The sequence below is a fragment of the Homalodisca vitripennis genome, chromosome 7 (assembly GCF_021130785.1).
Source record: "Homalodisca vitripennis isolate AUS2020 chromosome 7, UT_GWSS_2.1, whole genome shotgun sequence".
Taxonomy (NCBI): Eukaryota; Metazoa; Arthropoda; class Insecta; order Hemiptera; family Cicadellidae; genus Homalodisca; species Homalodisca vitripennis.
The window spans coordinates 143,468,178-143,488,179 of NC_060213.1; the positions used below are offsets into that span (position 1 = coordinate 143,468,178).

At 36.0% G+C, this 20,002-nt stretch overlaps 1 protein-coding gene across 2 annotated transcripts in view; it reads right to left on the reverse strand.

Annotated features, from left to right (window-relative positions):
- The window catches only part of LOC124366448 (protein SMG5-like), an 82,007-nt gene that overhangs the window by 15,719 nt on the left and 46,286 nt on the right, over positions 1-20,002 (reverse strand). Inside the window, exons 12-15 of one of the 2 annotated variants that reach the window (XM_046823013.1) lie at positions 19,321-19,458; positions 15,696-15,903; positions 9,867-10,038; positions 4,075-4,235 (exon numbers count right to left, since the gene is read on the reverse strand). In XM_046823013.1, the coding sequence (XP_046678969.1) occupies positions 4,075-4,235; positions 9,867-10,038; positions 15,696-15,903; positions 19,321-19,458 (679 nt within the window). Of the gene's footprint in view, positions 1-4,074; positions 4,236-4,313; positions 4,498-9,866; positions 10,039-15,695; positions 15,904-19,320; positions 19,459-20,002 lie in introns of those variants that run through there. The other variant, XM_046823014.1, reaches the window with a different exon arrangement.

The window sequence follows — 20,002 nt, forward strand, 5'->3', positions numbered from 1 at the left end:
ATGTTCACAGACACAATACCCTCTAAAAAAAGGCCCAAGTGTGTCATTTAACCCCCGGTAATATTAACCCCCCCCCCGGGGATTTCCTGGTATGACCTGATAACCTCCTGTACATTCAACCCCCTGATGTGTTAACCCCCCCCTGGTAACATTAAAACCCCCCCAGGGAATTTCCTGCCATGACCTCATGTCCGAATTTTACCAGTCACCAAATCTCTTAACCCCCCCCCTGGGAAGATCCTGGTATGACCAGATAACCCCCTGGAGACTTATCGCCCGGTAACTGTTAACCCCCCCTGGGAATTTGTTCATATGACCAGACAATATCCTGACGAAATTAAACCCCCTCTTGTCTTAACCTCCTTAACATTAATCACCCACCCAGGGAATTTCTCGCCTTGACTAGATAGTCTCCTGGTGATATTAAACCCCCTGTTTCGACTTAAAAATACTGCCTTGAGGTCGGTTTTTATTATGTTTATACTAAACAATTCAAGATAGCTGACCCGTGCAGACTTTTCTCCCGAGCTCATTTCTGGCTAAACCATAGGTCGTAGATCAGATCTGACGGCACAATCGAAAGACAAAATTAAATTTCCAACAAGAAAGGTCCAGTCACTTTTTGTCGTATCTCTAACGGTTTAACCGCAAAATGCCCTCAAAGTCAAAAGTTTTTACGAATCCGGAAAAAAAATCTATGAAAAAGGTCAATTTTTAAATCCCTTGTCATTTACTTTAATGTCCGGACTTAACCAGTCACCGAATTCCGCTTATCCCCGAATTTGCAAGCGTTTACTTTGGGGGCCTGGGGGCGTAGCCCCCAGCGAGCCGAAGGCGAGTCTAAATATATATACAACCGCATGTGTAACTGACTGACTGACTGACTCACTCACTCACGTTATACTAATTCTAACCTACTTCCAGATGAGTTAGAGACTTGAAATTTGGTACACAGATAGCTTTCCACGTGTAAACCACCAGGAAAATCCCGAAAAGTGAGAATTTTTCATTTTCAACCCCTCAAAAAAATTCCCAAAAAATCGCGCATTCTTCACCCCTGCAGGCATTTTTTGTAAGCCCGATAGCGGGCGAACCGTTGGAGCTAGCTCGGATCTGACGGAAAATTCATGGTCAGGAATGAAGTGAACTACAAAAAAGGTCTAATGACTTTTTTGCTCTATCTTCCATGGTTAAGCGACAAAACGCTCGAACATTTGAAATTCCAGAGATTTTTTTCGATAAAAAATAATGTTTCAAGCCCGATAGCGGGCCGACGAACCGTTGGTCGTAGCTCAAATCTGATTGACCCATCAAATTAGCAAATTGCGCGATCTACAGAAAAGGTCCAGTAATCTTTTGCCCTATCTCGATTGGTTTGGCCGAAAAAAACGTGATTATGTACAATTTTGTTTGTAACTTTTACGCGAAAACTTTTGTTTTTTGGGGTCGATAGCGGCGAAACCATTGGTCGGAGGTCAAAATAAGACTAACGTTTTATTAGGAAATAAGATGACCTACAAAAAAGGTCCAGTGACTTTTTACTATATTTCCCTTAGTTTGACCGCAAAACGCGATTAAGTGAAAATATTGGACATTTTCGCCTAAAAAATTTACATTCCGGGCTTGATAGCGGCTAAACGGTTGGTCGTAACTCAAAACAAATTTTAAACGGGATTTAGGAAATCACGTGATCTACAGAAAAGGTTCAGTGACTTCGGGAGTTGGCTGAGCGTTAGCTAAGCGTCAATAGTAGATAGGGACAGAGGAATATTTATTATGTTCACAGACACAATACCCTCTAAAAAAGGCCCAAGTGTGTCATTAACCCCCGGCCCCGGTAATATTAACCCCCCCCCCCCGGGGATTTCCTGGTATGACCTGATAACCTCCTGTACATTCAACCCCCTGATGTGTTAACCTCCCTGGTAACATTAAACCCCCCCAGGGAATTTCCTGCCATGACCTCATGTCCGAATTTTACCAGTCACCAAATCTCTTAACCCCCCCCCCCCCTGGGAAGATCCTGGTATGACCAGATAACCCCCTGGAGACTTATCCCCCGGTAACGTTAACCCCCCCTGGGAATTTGTTCATATGACCAGACAATATCCTGACGAAATTAAACCCCCTCTTGTCTTAACCTCCTTAACATTAATCACCCACCCAGGGAATTTCTCGCCTTGACTAGATAGTCTCTTGGTGATATTAAACCCCCTGTTCGACTTAAAATACTGCCTTGAGGTCGGTTTTTATTATGTTTATACTAAACAATTCAAGATAGCTGACCCGTGCAGACTTTTCTCCCGAGCTCATTTCTGGCTAAACCATAGGTCGTAGATCAGATCTGACGGCACAATCGAAAGACAAAATTAAATTTCCAACAAGAAAGGTCCAGTCACTTTTTGTCGTATCTCTAACGGTTTAACCGCAAAATGCCCTCAAAGTCAAAAAATCTATGAAAAAGGTCAATTTTTAAATCCCTTGTCATTTACTTAATGTCCGGACTTAACCAGTCACCGAATTCCGCTTATCCCCGAATTTGCAAGCGTTTACTTTGGGGGCCTGGGGGCGTAGCCCCCAGCGAGCCGAAGGCGAGTAATATTATTAATTTGGGTGTCAAGTGAAGGAGTTGAAACTTCAAGTGGCTAGTAAATGTTGTCAACAATCACTGAATCTTGACTGTTCACTTCTTGCCAGTCCTTACACTACAATCTCTCACAGACAATATTAGTTTGTTCATTTAATCACTACTAAATACGTCTCATATAACAAGCTTCTGGAAAGATGCTTCCTTTATTAATAATTAATTACAGTTTTGTAATTAAATCACACATTTGTATCACAAGTTGGATGGCTCTTCTTGCACAATTTACAGATGTTCAAAGACTAAACTGCAATCTCATTTCACTTATAACATGTTTACATGGAGCTTCTGTAGTGCCTAAAAAAGGTCTCTGAATGTAATTCTGTCAGAATGAGAAACAAACCTAATCAGAAATTGTTCAATTGACATTATTAAAATGGTGGCAGAAGTTTGGGGGCAGCTTAAGTGTGAATGAGTTGACTGTGAAAACTTAAGGCGGTTTGTAGTAAAAATTTAAATTCAATGATGTGGTGGTTAAAAACTGACTATTTTACTTTAGTAACCAACAAACCAGTACATACATTTACAAATTTGTTTTGGAAAATTCCTAAATGATTTATTTACAACTTAACCATCCTTACACCATTGGCACAAAATTACTATTAATATTTTATGGAATTAGATTGGATAGATTAAATTCCATCAGTAATAAATACAATCATTTTTATAGTTTTTATTTTACTACAATATTTATAAAAATCAAGGTAACTAATATATTACAGGTAAAAAGTAATTGATTATAAGGACCAAATTTTGAAATTGGAATTATTTCTTTAAGGTATAAAATGAAGAAGCCTAACATCCTTGTGGTACATAAAGGTGTTTTGTGCAAAGGGAGCTATAACAATTGGTACCATTTTACATGTATGGATATGGACACTGAAGAGTACCAAAATTACGCAAATTACAATTGGACTGGGTATATGAACAATGATCATCTCCTGTAGAAGACAAAGGAAATATAAATATAAATAACGTTTGCAATAATTAACATGAAATTCATATTGAAGATGAATTAAAAAACATAACAGTCATTACAAATCAGATTAATAAGGAACTGGAAAATGAAGTTGAGAATTTAATTTAGTAAAAATAAATAGTATTAGTATTTTTTATAGTTTAAAAATAGAGTTTAGATGAATGTGAAGTGAATAAGAATAAAAAAAATTAATGAACTTAGGAATCATAACATTCAACTAGGAACCCTAGTCTTAAAAAAAAGAAGAAAAGATAGTAAGGTTAACAGAGAGAATACCACTTGTTGAAAAACAACTAAGCAATATCAATAACAGTCACAAAACTTGATTGAGACCATGTACATCCACACATATTCATATTAATACATCTGTGGCTGAACCACAGACTACTGTGCATGTAATAAATCATCTCCAAAAATTTATATTGAACCGGATATTTGACAGGTCATTTACCTGCAGTGTTGGCGATACCGAGGGGACTGAAGCCATTGTTGGCACTAGGAGAGAGCAGAGAGCGGCTGCCAGTCAGAAGAGTGACCAGACTGTCTTTCTGTGGCCGTGTGCCACTCTGCTGGCTCAGGTAGTGGCAGCATTCCGCCACTTGAAAAAACATCCTGTAACACAACACAAGCACTGCATTAGAGAGTGGCTGACAGTCAGAAGAGTGACCAGACTGTCTTTCTGTGGCTGTGTGCCACTCTGCTGGCTCAGGTAGTGGCAGCATTCCGCCACTTGAAAAAACATCCTGTAACACAACACAAGCACTGCATTAGAGAGTGGCTGACAGTCAGAAGAGTGACCAGAATGTCTTTCTGTGGCTGTGTGCCACTCTGCTGGCTCAGGTAGTGGCAGCATTCAGCCACTTGAAAAAACATCCTGTAACACAAAACAAGCACTGCATTACAGAGTGGCTGACAGTCAGAAGAGTGACCAGACTGTCTTTCTGTGGCTGTGTGCCACTCTGCTGGCTCAGGTAGTGGCAGCATTCCGCCACTTGAAAAAACATCCTGTAACACAACACAAGCACTGCATTAGAGAGTGGCTGACAGTCAGAAGAGTGACCAGACTGTCTTTCTGTGGCTGTGTGCCACTCTGCTGGCTCAGGTAGTGGCAGCATTCCGCCACTTGAAAAAACATCCTGTAACACAACACAAGCACTGCATTAGAGAGTGGCTGACAGTCAGAAGAGTGACCAGACTGTCTTTCTGTGGCTGTGTGCCACTCTGCTGGCTCAGGTAGTGGCAACATTCCGCCACTTGAAAAAACATCTTGTAACACAACACAAGCACTGCATTAGAGAGTGGCTGACAGTCAGAAGAGTGACCAGACTGTCTTTCTGTGGCTGTGTGCCACTCTGCTGGCTCAGGTAGTGGCAGCATTCCGCCACTTGAAAAAACATCCTGTAACACAACACAAGCACTGCATTAGAGAGTGGCTGACAGTCAGAAGAGTGACCAGAATGTCTTTCTGTGGCCGCGTGCCACTCTGCTGGCTCAGGTAGTGGCAGCATTCCGCCACTTAAAAAACATCCTGTAACACAACACAAGCACTGCATCAATATCACTTTTCCTGAACCATGTAATTATGTGAAGCACGCTTTGACATTAATTAAGTACAATTTTAAATTTCATTTCACTTGACGACCAAATGTGTGGATGCAGTTTTTTTTCAACCTCCGACCTTACGCTTTAACGGCCAGAGAAGTGGCAGTTCAGCGGTGTGCGCAGTATTTGATTTTGCATCTTCACTATAACATTAGTCACTGCCGAATTCAAGTAGCCAGTTTGCACTGAGCTGCAGTCGCATATACATGGCCGCCTCTATTGATTCTCCTGCTAAACGTGAATTGAGAAGCAAGAGAAGGAAATGCAGCACAAATCCATTAGAGAAAACATTTTGAGTGATGATGTGCAAGAATAGTGTCGAAAGTTTAAAGATGCTTAAATGTTAAATTCAAGGAACAACTCCAGGAATGTTAAAGCAAGAGCTATTCAGCGAGTTTTGTGGGTGTCAGTCAACAACTTTTGTCAGCCAGCAAACACCAACTTTTTTAAGCCTAAATGTAACTAGAGTAAAGAGAAGATATTGATACTTCTGGAAATTCCAAAGAAAAATTGTACTCTGAAGCTGTGGTTTTCTCTAAGCACTTTGTCAACTCGTTTCACAAGACCATCTGTAGCGACAAACTCGTGTTCTTGGCCTCCTTCATTGTGAGTGTCAGTTCGGCCTACTTGTTGGAGTGGGAAAGATGCACGATCGAGTACTGCGGACCTGCCACTTGTCTGGCCGTCATAACGTGAGATCGGAGGATGGGGGAAAAAAATGGCCCTCATATAACTAACTGCATGTTCAACAGTTCCTCTGTAGTTTGCATTTAAAGTAAATTAAGTAATCATTTGGAAAAATGTTTCTTTTTTTAACAAAAAAATGTTGTATTATTTATGTAGTAAATAAGCCCTTCTCCAATATGTTCAATTTAGCATTTTACTAAAGCCCATTCTATTAACTAAATGTTAAATAATAACAAAATACCTTTCTGATATGGTGAGTTTTTTTACTAGGTTGTGGTAATGTCTACTTGAAGAATCCTTTATAAAAATGCAAATATATTCATTAGATTTGAATAAAATGATTAGATTATAATTAACCTTCAGTTAACTTTACAAAGCCACAGTCTAGAGCTGGTGAGGGGTGCCTTGGGAGCAAATATAGCTCTCATTCTATGGCTTCTCATTGGTTGGCTAGGCTTGACTTCAGTTAATTAGCAGTTGAATCACAACAACTTACACTATATTTATAGTCTCTTGGTCAAATTACATGTCATCAATCAGCACCACATGGCCACAACAATATTAATATATTTCTGTTGTGTAGTAGCTGTTACATATTATACATCATTGTAAAGTTAATTGGTTAATATATCATTAAAATTAATTTTTCATTTTTCAATGGAAATCATTGTGTGGATGATGCTTAGAACAGGCAAGCGTTACATTGAACTGTTACACTGTTACACTGAAACATGAATGAGTAGAACATGTGCATGTAGTGCTCCCTATTTTTTTGAGGATTTCAGTGGTTTTAAATAATCTTTTAGAGTTAAATTTTATATCAAAGTATTAAGTGAGTAAAATCTGACAGTTGTAAGTAGTTAGTTTAACACTTTGCAGTGTGGAAGTAAAGTAATATGAACATTTCAAAATAATTAAAGAAGTGTTTGGGTCTATGTGAACAAGAGAAGGATAGTAGAGATAAGATAAGGCGGCCTGACCTTCAGACTGCTAGAACTACTGCTAATCAATGACTCATTGTTTGACCACCTGTACAATCTGCTCACTGAGTTTTATAAGAACAATTTACTATTACACAATAGATTGCCAGACATTTATACTTTACATTTCATCCTGAGAAGTAACTCAAATAATACATTTTATTTACTTCAGTTTTATAGTATCTTATTAAACTAAATGATTTAATATACATTAAATCATTACAAAATGAGTAATTTAACAGAAAATAAATTTAAATTGGGGGGACAGAGTTTTTGCAAAGGTTAAGGGATTTCAATACTGGCCAGCTGTTATTGACAAGACTGACACAAAATCAAAACTTGCAAAGTATGATGTCACATTTTATGGTACAAAGAAAATAGGAATCAATATTAAAGAAGCAGATATTTGTCTTTTTTATGAAAACAAATCACGTTTTATCCAACAATACCAAAAAAGTAAGTTAATAAAATTTGGAGTACCGCAAGGGAGTATATTGGGTCCAATCCTGTTCTTATGTTACATAAATGATATGCCACAAATAATAAACAATAATAAAAACCAATACTTAACCTTATTTGCTGATGACTCAAATTTAAAATTTTCTGCAAAAACTCTTCAAGAACTAGAGCGGAATATAGCACAAAAATTGGCATTAGTTAACCAATTCCTAAAAACAAATAATCTGACTTTAAATATTGAAAAGACTAAATTTGTTGCCTTTGCTACAAAACAGAATGGAAATACTGACAAACCAAGGGTACTATATAATACGGATTTAGTTGAAGAAGTAAATACAACAAATTTTCTAGGGCTGAAAATTGATAAGTTCCTTAGTTGGGACGACCATGTAAAACATGTAATAAGTAAAGTTAACTCAGGAATTTATGCACTTAGACAAATGAGATATCTATGTAATCACCAAATATTAAAATCTGTCTATCATGCACATGTTCAGTCTCACATATACTTTGGAATAAGTCTATATGGTTCAACATAAAAAAAAAAACTTGGATAAACTACTTCAGCTACAGAAAAAAGGGATTCGTATTATGTTAAGTCTGAAAAATAATGATTCTGTGAAGGAATATTTTACAAAATTAGAACTTTTGACTGTATATGGAATGTACATATATGAAACAATCTTAATTGTAAAAACTGATTCAAGTGTAATTAATGACATACACCCTCACAACACCAGATGGAAAAATACTATAATAACAGAGCACCATCGACTTGAGTTATATAAAAAGAAACCGAATTACATTGGAAAAGTATTTTTAAGGCGTTTGCATGAAAATATTCTAAAGGAAAATGATATTAATATTTTTAAAGCCAAATTAAAAAAGTATATTATAAGCCTTAGTTTATACTCGTTGGAGGAATTCATGTCATTAAAAAGACCAAACTAGCAAATATTTTTAGTAATAAGATTGGCCATATGTATGATGGCATTTTGACACTATTCTTGTACACTTGATGTATTCAGATGAATAAAGATATTTGATTGATTGAGAACAAATTAAAAATTTTAAACTGCCATATGACATTAAAGTTGTACTTTATTAACCTTTTGAGTGCCAAGAATCGATATGATCCGCCAGCAGGTATTTCTAAAAAGTACTGAGGAGTGACTAGATTGGCTTTTCAAATATTTATTATTCTGTTACTAAATGTCGACATATGGCATTGTACTTAGTCTCATTTTATACATAACTAGCAGTTACCCACGGCTTTGCACGCAATTTTGTAGGTTTTGCACCTGTATGAGCACTTCTGGCTCAAGTGAATTATATTTCCGATGCTATTGTTGAGTTTGTTTTCTTCCCACGATCAAGAAAATTGTTAAAAAGTGTATAATTATAGTCATTGTAATTTACTTAGATGTTAGTATTTTTTGTACCATTGCTGATTTTCTGATCAAGAAAATACTGAAATAATAAAAATTACATATGATGGTTATTACTGCTCATATTTATAAATTAAATTATGGAAGATTTTAAATTTTTGGTAGGCTGACATGTTTTGTGAACAAATATAAGATGCTTGCTACCCGTACATGTACTTTATTATAAAGTGGTCTAACACTCAGGCTTTATTGCCTTCAAAGTGTTTGGCTATTTAATATACACAACTTGTCTTGTGATTGATTGCAGTTTATAATGTGCAGGCACTTTGAAACATTTACACCAATGCTAACTGATGACAAGCAATATACTCCATTGGTAGCCAATGGGTTAGTTAGCATATTTTACAAATAAAATGTGAACTGCACGTAAAATGCGTAATACAAATACATTTCTTAGAACATAAATAGTTTTTTAATTATAATTCTTGTTGAATACAAAAAGCATTCAATCTTGAAAGAAGCAGAGAGCAAAGTAACAGCATGTTACAAGGAAACATTACTGTCAATAGTTGAAAGTATGACAAACACTACAGGGAGGACGCCAGGTGCTCTGTTACAAGATGGTTAAATGGCGCTCGGATTGACAACTTTTATTTACTGAGAGTACTTTACTCTAATGATGATTTTTTATTAGTATTTGTTACAACTGAACCAATTATTTGCAACATTCAAGGTGCTCTGTTACAAGATGGTTAAATGGCGCTCGGATTGACAACTTTTATTTACTGAGAGTACTTTACTCTAATGATGATTTTTTATTAGTATTTGTTACAACTGAACCAATTATTTGCAACATTCAAGGTGCTCTGTTACAAGATGGTTAAATGGCGCTCGGATTGACAACTTTTATTTACTGAGAGTACTTTACTCTAATGATGATTTTTTATTAGTATTTGTTACAACTGAACCAAATATTTGTAACATTCAACCAAAACCAGTACTATCATTCAGATAAAAATGAATGAAAACAGAAGACACCATAATAATGCTTTACATTACAGTCAATAGTCAAAAGTTCTTTGATTTACAGAGCTCTAGGTGACTATATCGGTATCAAACCTACGTACCATGCTTCTTTATCTTTCTTCTTAGGGTACTTGATGAGTGGCAAGGCTAGGTGTTCGTTAGCTCGCTGAGCTCTCAGGAACCGGTTGCCCTGACGGAACTGAGCCTCTAGCCACCGGATCGTGTCTCGAGCCCGTCGGCTCACTCGCTTCTGCTCATCCAAGGATGACACCACTGCAGGACAGACAGATATCAGACTATTTCACAAATATATTTCACCACAATGAACTTGTAAGCTTACAAGAAAATAAGACTTTAGAGAAGGGCTTTCAATGTCAACACCATTTAATCATTCCAATATTGATTTATTTTTCTTAGAATAGATTCTCAGGATTTTTATATATTAATAGAGTAGTTTTTATGTCTTCAGAGATACATTTTCTCTTTGAGAACACACTGTCAATTAAGCTGAATATAAAAAATATGAATTAATAATAATTGTAATTTTTTGTGATTTTTTGTTTCACTGAACGATGGTAAATGTTAGGAAAAATCCTGTTTCCTTCACCCTTAATCTGATCTACTACAATAACACCTTAGTGTAATTTTATTCTGGATGACAATTAGTCTTTTTGTTGATTATAATTATAATCTTTACTCAATTACATTGTGCCTTACCCTACATTCACTTAAAAAATAAATTACATAAAAACAGATTTTAATAATACACATTTTGTGGAGAAACAACAAAACCAATAACCCTTCCCACGCCATAGACGGATATATTAGAATGGTAGACTTTGACCAAAATGTTATAATCCGTAACATCGGATATAACTGTATAACATTTTGTTACACAGTTACATTGTGTACATTGTTACAGTTATATCCGATGTTACGGATTATATCTCTTGGAGAGTTTTTTAGTTAACGAAAGGCTTTCGAAATGCACGGTGCACTTTCTGTGCTTATCGTGGCCAAGAAAGTATTTATAAACAACCTGCTCGTCAGTTCTGCGTCTCCTACAGAGCCACAACCAAACGTGGTATGCATTACAGCTTTCTTGGCTGTCATGAGCGTGCACGAGCGCTCGCGTCTACTATATATCTCATTATTCTTGTGTGATTCTTATCATCGTGTCATTGTGTTGTGATTAGTTTGAAATATTTATCTTATTTCATAGTAAAATATAATTAAATTTTTCAGTAAATTACATTTTACAATGAAATTAAATTAAAATAAGCAGTCTGTAAATAGTTCTTTTTTATTTTTATCAATAAATACACTAATTTTAAGTAAAATGCCCTGTTTTATAGTTTTTTCCTTTTACCTTTTATAATTTAGCTATAATAAAAATTAGCTTTGAACTTAAAGAAACAAAATCTTTTACTTGCCTTGGCGTTATAGGTAAGTTAATGGATTTATTAGTGGGGTGTGAAGGGTTAATCGATTTGATAAAAGATAAATTAAATTTATCATGTCGAACAATAAAAACATAAGTACAATGAGATATAGGATAACAATAGATGCTGTGTTTACAAGATATTTATTCCAGAACTTGCTTTTTGGCATTTCCTGCAAATACAGCTGGTGACGATAAACCTTCACCTTTTTTTACTGATTTATTTCCTTGTTCTGAGGGAAAAGGACGGTTTGTCCCCGCGCTTAGTCCTAAAAGTCCAAGGCTTTTGCAGAAGCCTATCAGATTTGAGGGCTCCTGTTCTCTGATATCCTTGGGGCTGAGGAGATATGCTCCCAGGATCTTTTCCGAGTTTCTAAGATGGTAGGACAATCTAACCAAACATGCTCTGCTGATTCCTCCTCTTCTCCACAGAGTCTACATTCGTCAGCCTGGCTAAGGCCCACCCTCATAAGATGTTTCCTTATGGGGCCATGTACAGTCAACAACCCTAATATCAGTCTTATATTCTCCTTACTCTGATCCAAGAGAGCTCCACCCACCCTTTAGCGTAAGGAGAGATAAACATTTTGGATAGTCTTAATCCTGAGGCTCTACTCCAATTAATGTTTCTTATCCTCTTTTCCCAATCTTTAACCCTTTGAGGTCTCAATAAAAATTGCTTAGACTGTCCTCAGGTCGTATTTAATTTCTGTTAGTTTACAGTTCTTTGACAATACACAAATGCAATTTTAAAATCCCTTTTTCTGCAACTTTTTTATTTTTTTCTCTTTATATATCAATGTAAATAACCTAAAAAGAATATTTACATTATTTTATAGTATTTTTTTATAACTTTAAGTAACATTTAAAAAATATAAAAAAGAAGTAAAAAATATAAAAACATAATTTTTATTTTTTTATACATATGTAATAAACCAAAATTACATGAATACAGGTGAAAAGGCACTGGGATCTCATCAGATACATGTTATTCATTATATTATATTAAATACATTATATATTATAATTTTGCCTTGTTCCAGCCCTAGGACTACTTTGGGTAACATGTCTAGCTCTTCCTCTTAGTCTACTAGTTTGTAGTCTACCTCTATTATTTGCATCTCCTTGTCCTACTTCTATCACATTATCCACGAATTGATCAAATTCTTCCCCATCATTACCTAAAGTTTCCAATCCAAACACATCACTTTTGTCGTCTAGGTTACCGTCATTTACCACAATGTTTTCAGAAGAATTTTCACTATGATTCAACTCACAATCACTATCATGGTCTTCTTCAATAATCTGTTTTTCATTTTGGATACTAATTTCATTGAAAATACTATCACAATCATCTAATTCATCTAATATTTCGTCATTGTCAGTAAAACTTGTACTTGGACCAGCCATATTTGTAAATACGGCGCAAGTGCAGATGTCAGTTGTATTGGTCTTCTATTTTCACTTCCAATGCCTCCTATATCGTGAATAAAGATCTACGTAGCATTCACGTAACCAAAATAGAAGTCCAAAGTACTGAATAACTCAAATACCGAACAGCAATAGGTTAGAAATGGCCAAACAAGCAGTGACATTATCCGGTCGACCTATTGTCGACATGCGAGCGTTCAGCGAAACTGCCGCGGTCGACCAATAGTCGACGACCGATCGCAAAGGGTTAACAAGAGCTTTGCTGTTGGAGAAAGCTATCCCGCAAACCTTCACCTTACCACTCGGCATAAGGGTTAAATATAGTATTACAGTTGTTTATTTTGTTTGAAAATAGACTAAAGAATCAGAAATGTTTGACTGGGAAAACCGGGAATTTGTAAAGAGGTTTTGAGTGGCCACCTATGAGTCACATATGACAACATGGGATAAGTCTATCCATAAACATACAGTGGAGTCCCGCTAATCCGAACACGTGTAATCCAAACGTCGGTTAATCCGAACAGATCCAGGAGGAATTATTTATAACGATAATGAACAGTTATAGGAACTAATTACTTAAAAAATGAAAATAGGTGCATCATTTCGTACATAAACAAAGAAAACTTTAATTAAATAGACATACAGTATTTTATTAAGACAAATTGTGTACGGTACAGTACATAAATAATGAAGTTAAATACAGTACCAAATTGAAACTTATAGGTTAAGTATGAGTTAAATTACTGTATTAAGAAGTGAAATCAAACAAAAATTGGACGTACAGTACTGATATTATTATTGAGTACAATATTAATTGTTAAAAGACATAAATTCAGTTATTGTCTTCTGTCGCATTGAAGAGAGTCTATTGGATGACGCGTAGTTTCGCCATCGTGTCATAAACATGATATCGGCAGGTGTAGCAGTAGCCTGTTGCTCTAAGTATCGTAGTGCAAGGTTAAGCGCTGCTGCACCGTCTGCGTGTGGCACCAACTCTCCTTTATCACCCAGGTTCTCGTCGTCACTTCCTTCCTCCTCACACTCGATTGATTCTTGAGTGACTGCCGCAACTATGTCGTGATCAGTTAGGAATTCGGAGCACGCACCATCTGCTACCATCCATTCATTGACGTCTGTTTCATCTGCTTTCTCGCAACCAGGAATTGCTTGAACTAGCCGTAACACATTTTCTCTATCGTTGTCTGCTTGGTTGTCTTGGAACGCAAGGGTACGCCAGTTTTGTCCAAGACTTCCTCAAAGTTTGGTCTGTAATGTTCACCCAAGAATCAGCAATCCAATACACAACATCCTTGATGTTAGTTTGTTTTATTTTTTGAACCAAAGAGACTGTTTCATCTTCAATCAGGGTTCGCAAAAACTGCTTACGGTATTTAAGTTTCAGTGATTGCAACACACCTTGGTCCATTGGCTGCAATAAGGCTGTAACATTTGGAGGTAAAAATGATACTTTAATTTCACCACTAGAAAGTTCTTCGGTATTTGGGTGCGATGGCGCATTGTCAATCAAGAGAATAGCACGTGGGGGTAAATCATTGTCATTACTGAATTGTTGGACACGGGGTACAAACTCGTCATGAAACCATTGTTTAAACAACTGTCCGTTCATCCACGCTTTTTTCTGGTTCCTGTAATAAACTGGCAATGAGTTCATATTGACATTTTTGAAAGCTCTAGGTCTAGCAGATTTCCCTATCAACATTAGTGGAAGCTTGTGATTACCAGCAGCATTAGAACATGTCATTATTGTTACTCGATCTTTGGTCATTTTAAAACCAGGAGCATGGATTTCTTCTTTAGACGCCAAACTCTTTGTAGGTAGTGCTCTAAAGTTGAGGCCGGTTTCATCAGCATTATAAATTTGCTGTGGAGAATAATTTCCACCCAATATCAAAGTTTCAAATGTACTCACGTATTCCCTTGCTGCATCGTGGTCAGATGAAAGTTGTTCTCCTGTAATTATCAACTGTCGTATTCCATGGTGCTTCTTCCATCGGTCTAGCCACCCAGTACTAGCATGAAAACATTCACAGCTGTTCATTAATTCATTCAATTGAATTGCCTTTTCTTGAACAATAGGCCCACTTAAAGGAGTTCCTCTCTCCCTTTCCTGGGAAAACCAAACAAAAAGCGCTTCATCCATTTTATCATACTGGGATTGCTTCACTGTTTGTCTGTTTTCAAGAGCCTGGCCAGAAGAAGTAGCAAAATATTGTTCAAGCTTTGCACGATTTTTCCTCCAATCACAAATTGTAGATTTGCCAACATTAAACTCTGTTGCCAATTTAGTCACACTTTCACCCTTATCTAAACACTGTAGGGCGTCTAGCTTGTCTTTAAGAGTGACGGTAGTATGCTTTCGCTTACTTGCCATAACAATCAGCTCTCACACTTTTAGTACGCAAATAATCACAACGGTGGAATCGAGGTTTGCACTGAGATGACAGACGACACACTGCAGACTACAGTGCAATGTGCGGCTATTCTATGAGTCAGTGTGTGTATTTTTGGCACGCCGCGCCGTGGGAGGGGGAGTACAGTCTGAACCGTAGCGCGTGGACCCGTACAATATCCAGTACGCTCACATTGCTTGACAATAGAACTCTCACACTAAATACGGTAAATGTGCTTAGTATTCGCAAACACGTTTATTTGTCAAGAAATACAATGCAACAGTCAGAAAACATGTTTTAATAAACAATGTTGATAATTCTATAACAAAATAGACCCATTCTCAAGTTTAAAACCGTATTTTTCTGTAATTCTGGCTAATCCGAACAATCACATAATCCGAATAGGCCTTGGTCCCAATTAGGTCGGATTAACGGGACTCTACTGTATTAGTATTGTAAAAACAGTAATGAGACCACTTTATATAGTATCCGACTCCTCCTTTAAGACTTTCAGAAAGAGAACTTCCTGACCTAGAAGAACTACTCGTTGTAGATTGTAAAGACAATAAAAATAAGCCTAAAAGGATCAGCATGCCCTTAAAATAAAACTGAAACTGTATAAATCAAATGTTTTAAGTCTCACTCACCAATAGATGGTACCAGAATGATGAACTTCTTGGAGTGGACAAGTTGTTTGACGAGAGTGATGTGGTAGGTAAGAGCATCACAGTCTAGCACAAGATAGGGGGGGAGAGGAGATGTGTGGCGGATCTTGGACTCCAGTTTCTGCACCTCGTCCTTCAGCCACAGCTGGCTCATCAGCTTGTTCTTCTTTGTCTTGATGTCATTTTCGGGCTGAACAATTGTACCAATCATTAGGCAATAATATTAGAAAATACTAAATGTATTTTTGTTTTCACCCAACAAATGGCAACCACATACAGTAGCTCTCTCTTAACCGGTCTCTGTTTTTAAAATATTGATATCATTTAATTGGTCACTTGGTCATGATTGTTTGGAAATGGTTGATCGTTATAATGTGAAAAGTTGTTATTTATTCCTGTACAGTCTTGAATCCTTCTTCAGATCGTCAAGAGTTTCGTGGTGGAAGATTTTCCTGTTTTTAGAAATAGAGTTTAACTATTAGCTCATACATCTATGTTTGGGAAACTGTAATATAATGAGTTTAGAGCTCATCGGTTTATACTGTCAGGCCTGCATACTTAAGGTGACCAGATTACAGGGAGGCTACGGTATAACCTCCCTGCCTGCTTGGTTTCGGATGTTTTAAATTAAAATGTTGTGTTTTGAATTTTATAATTATTTTCTATTTTGATTTAGCTCAATATTACACATTTTTATTACTTTATGAATCTAAAATAAACTAGCCTTTTTTAATCTGCTTAAAAACATGTCTAAATATTTTAAATACATTTTTTGGCTTTTTAGTACAATATTATTTTTTTATACAACAATTTTGATCTACAAATAATATATAATTAGACTAATAGTTATTTTACTAAAAATAAAAAAAAATCAAATAAAATTAATGTTGTAAAATTTATATAATAATAATAAATTATAGTACTTCTTAGTAAATTCTAAACGTACGTTTATTTGTTGTATGGATTCACAACAAATAAACTTATTGTAACATTTTCTTGTCTATGATCTGCACAAAGCTACAAAACCTTTGTCTGCAGAACTAGGCAGTGACTAACATCTATTCATATTCCCACTGCCTTATGGGCTCAACCCTTAACACACATGCAGACACCCATGTGAGTCAAAGTCATATTCAATACACATTGAATTTTCAGGTGAACTCATCAGGTCCAATTAATTTCAAGTCCATATGCCTATATTTCAATATTCCTATGTACATGTCACTAAAAACTAATAAATAGTAAACTCTCTTTTTTCAAGGAAGAACCTCGTACCAATATCGTAAAAAGTTAACCCATTGCGGATCACTGACGGAGCTGGGCTCGTCACGCTGCGGCCGGGACTAACGGCACGAGCTCAGGTCGCAAAAGCGGTCTGCTTTTAAGTTTCGCTCCAAATAGTTCTATTAATATCTGATAGATCGGGCGATCGTCTTCACTTGTCAACTAAGAGTGTTTAACAACGGTATACGTTTAGAGTTTTCAAAAGTTTTATAAATATCCTACAGATCGCAGTTGTATGTCAAAGTTGAAAAATCATTCATATGAGTTTACTCTCTGCTTTTTAGCGCTTCTGATTGGGTGTTATCCTCAGTTGTTAATATAATACTTTTGAGGTTAGTAACACAGAACGAAACGACGCAGACGTACATGTTGGCAAGTTTAGTCTAGACAATGGCCCGGATGTTGCAATCGCTTTGCCCGAGCCGCTTTATTTAGATTATGATTCAGACATCATCCCTGCCACCCCGGAACCTTGCTCGCGTGTTATCGTTCCTACATCACGGATACCCCGTGTTCCATCTGAACGAATACCTTCACAGCTGAATTTTCTAATATACAATAGCGAGCGATACAATGTGGCGCACCATTGCTGTTCGTGCGGCTGCTGACCGTAAATTAATTCGTGCCCACTGGTGCCTGCGCGCCAAAACAATACGATCCGCAATGGGTTAAGCAATGCAAAATAAATTTTGTAGTTGTTATTTTTTAATTTTAAAAATAAAGTAAAATCAAATTTTTGTTTAGGTTTTTTACCTACGGCACTTAATTTCTTTTCATCAAAACTGTAAGGAAGCAACTACAGTATTATAAGTATTAGTCATGTTCTAAATACCTTCATAATTAAGTTCTTGGCTCAAGAAACATTTCATTTGAAAAATGTACACTGTATTATACAAACAACATATTTGATTAAAGTATGTAGTACTAATTACATTGGTTAAATGTAGAAGTGGATTAGTTGGTGTGCTCTTTTGAACAAAGTAGGCTACTTGAAACATAGTTAGGCCTACACATATTACTTGGGTTCTTTGTCACTTCAAAACTGAATATTATATTGATACGATAGTCAATAAAATTAAAAATATACAAGTCGTTACTATAAAGATGGCTTATTTGAACTGTACATACAGTTAAAAATGAACAAAAAGAAAATTTACTGTCTGGACCTATTTACAAAATATAAGTATCATCTACCTGTTATGCTTAGGTTATGCATAACTTTGCCTAATCTTTATGGTTTTATTGTAGTACAATACTTGTCAAAACACGAGTTAGGATGGAGTCCAGGTTTGGGTGAGCCTAGACCTAACTCTACTTGGTGCTGAAGGTTGTCAGCAACATCTTCATCTAAATCACAGTCACTTACAACACTTTTTTCCTCAAAAATAGCAAAATCAGGATCAATATAATCATCATCGTCACTATCAAAATAAAACAATTCATACTCAATGTATTCATCGTGCAAAACAACTGCATCGCCGTTAACGTCATTTCAGTTGAAAATGAAAACTTACTTGACATGTTTATTCGTTGACAACTAAATAATCATAATAAATCTGTATCTATTCCTAAACAAACGACTTCAAAACAAATGTTTAACCAAACAGCAGCAACAATTCGCTACAATTCGTGGGTCACTACGCAGGTTTCCAACTATGCATCGTATTAATGCTGGAAGTGAAACCATACAGGAAGATAACTTGTGACTAGTTATAAAAACCCTTTCACAATATCTACAATTTTAACAGATGTCGAACTGAGTTCGCCTATGGACCCCAAGAGGTTCATATATTTTTTATGGTAATTGCATGAATTTGTAAAAAGGAAAAAGTACATGACATTACAACTCAATTGAAAACGTGAATTTATTATTGAAAAAAATAAAACCAAAACCTTCCAAAATAATATATTCAACATCATACTAAAGTTTGAAAATTAGATACTATAAGAAAAAATGGACGGCCCAGACTACTAATCAATATTTATTAGAAATTTATATGCCAATATAATTGTTTCTAAAATTGAAATGAATTACATAAGAACACCAGGATATTATTATGTGTATATTTATACTTATATAATAAAGTGTATGAGAATAAAATATTGTATGAAAAAGCACTGTTCATAAAACCCTTGCAGGCTATTTTGCCCAGTCTAGGGTTAAATCAATTACAACATTGATTAACAGACAGATTATACAGTGAGTTCATAAAAAGCTTTTAAATATATCAAACTGTTAAGAAAAACTCAATAACATAAATCCATTGAATCCTTAAAACCTATTTTTTTTTCTAAGACACAAAATACTCCAAACTGTACAAACCTGCACATTGCATTCTGGGGGTGGCTCTGAAGCATTGAGCTGGAACCATTTTCTGGTCTGGTCGTATGTTATTTCTGAACCTCCAGAGCTGGCCAGACGTTTTCCCAGCTGGACCAGCTTACATACTCTGATATAGGCCTGTGGATCAATAAAGATGGAGATTTTATATACATAACGTAGAGCAATGGTGGGAAGGGTTGATTCAATAAGAATGTTAAATTCAGCTCCAGTTCACCTTCCACTTCATCGTGATGACACAATGAGAACACCACTTCATCTTTATAACATTTGTTTGTAGTTAAGGTGTCTCTGATGTCGAAACGATGTAGAGAGTTTTGTTTTGAGTTTCTTCGCCGACTGTTTTGGATCTCTTCTGATGGATGTTGATTCCAGATTTTAGGATTCAAGTCTGTCACAGTGTTAAACTTCAGATGCTGCACCAAGTGGAAGATGAACTGGAGCTGAACTTAACATTCTTAAGATGGAGAGTATAACTATTTTTCATTTCTTTACTTCACTAATAAAAGATTCTCTGAAATTTAAACTCTTTAACTGGTAAAACTCTTTTAAAGTTGTGAAGAATAGTTTTCAGCACACATGGCTGATAATTTTACAAAACATTTACTCTCGAACTGGCAGACCATTTTTAAGTATTTGTGCCCGTACTTTTAAAAATTTGGTA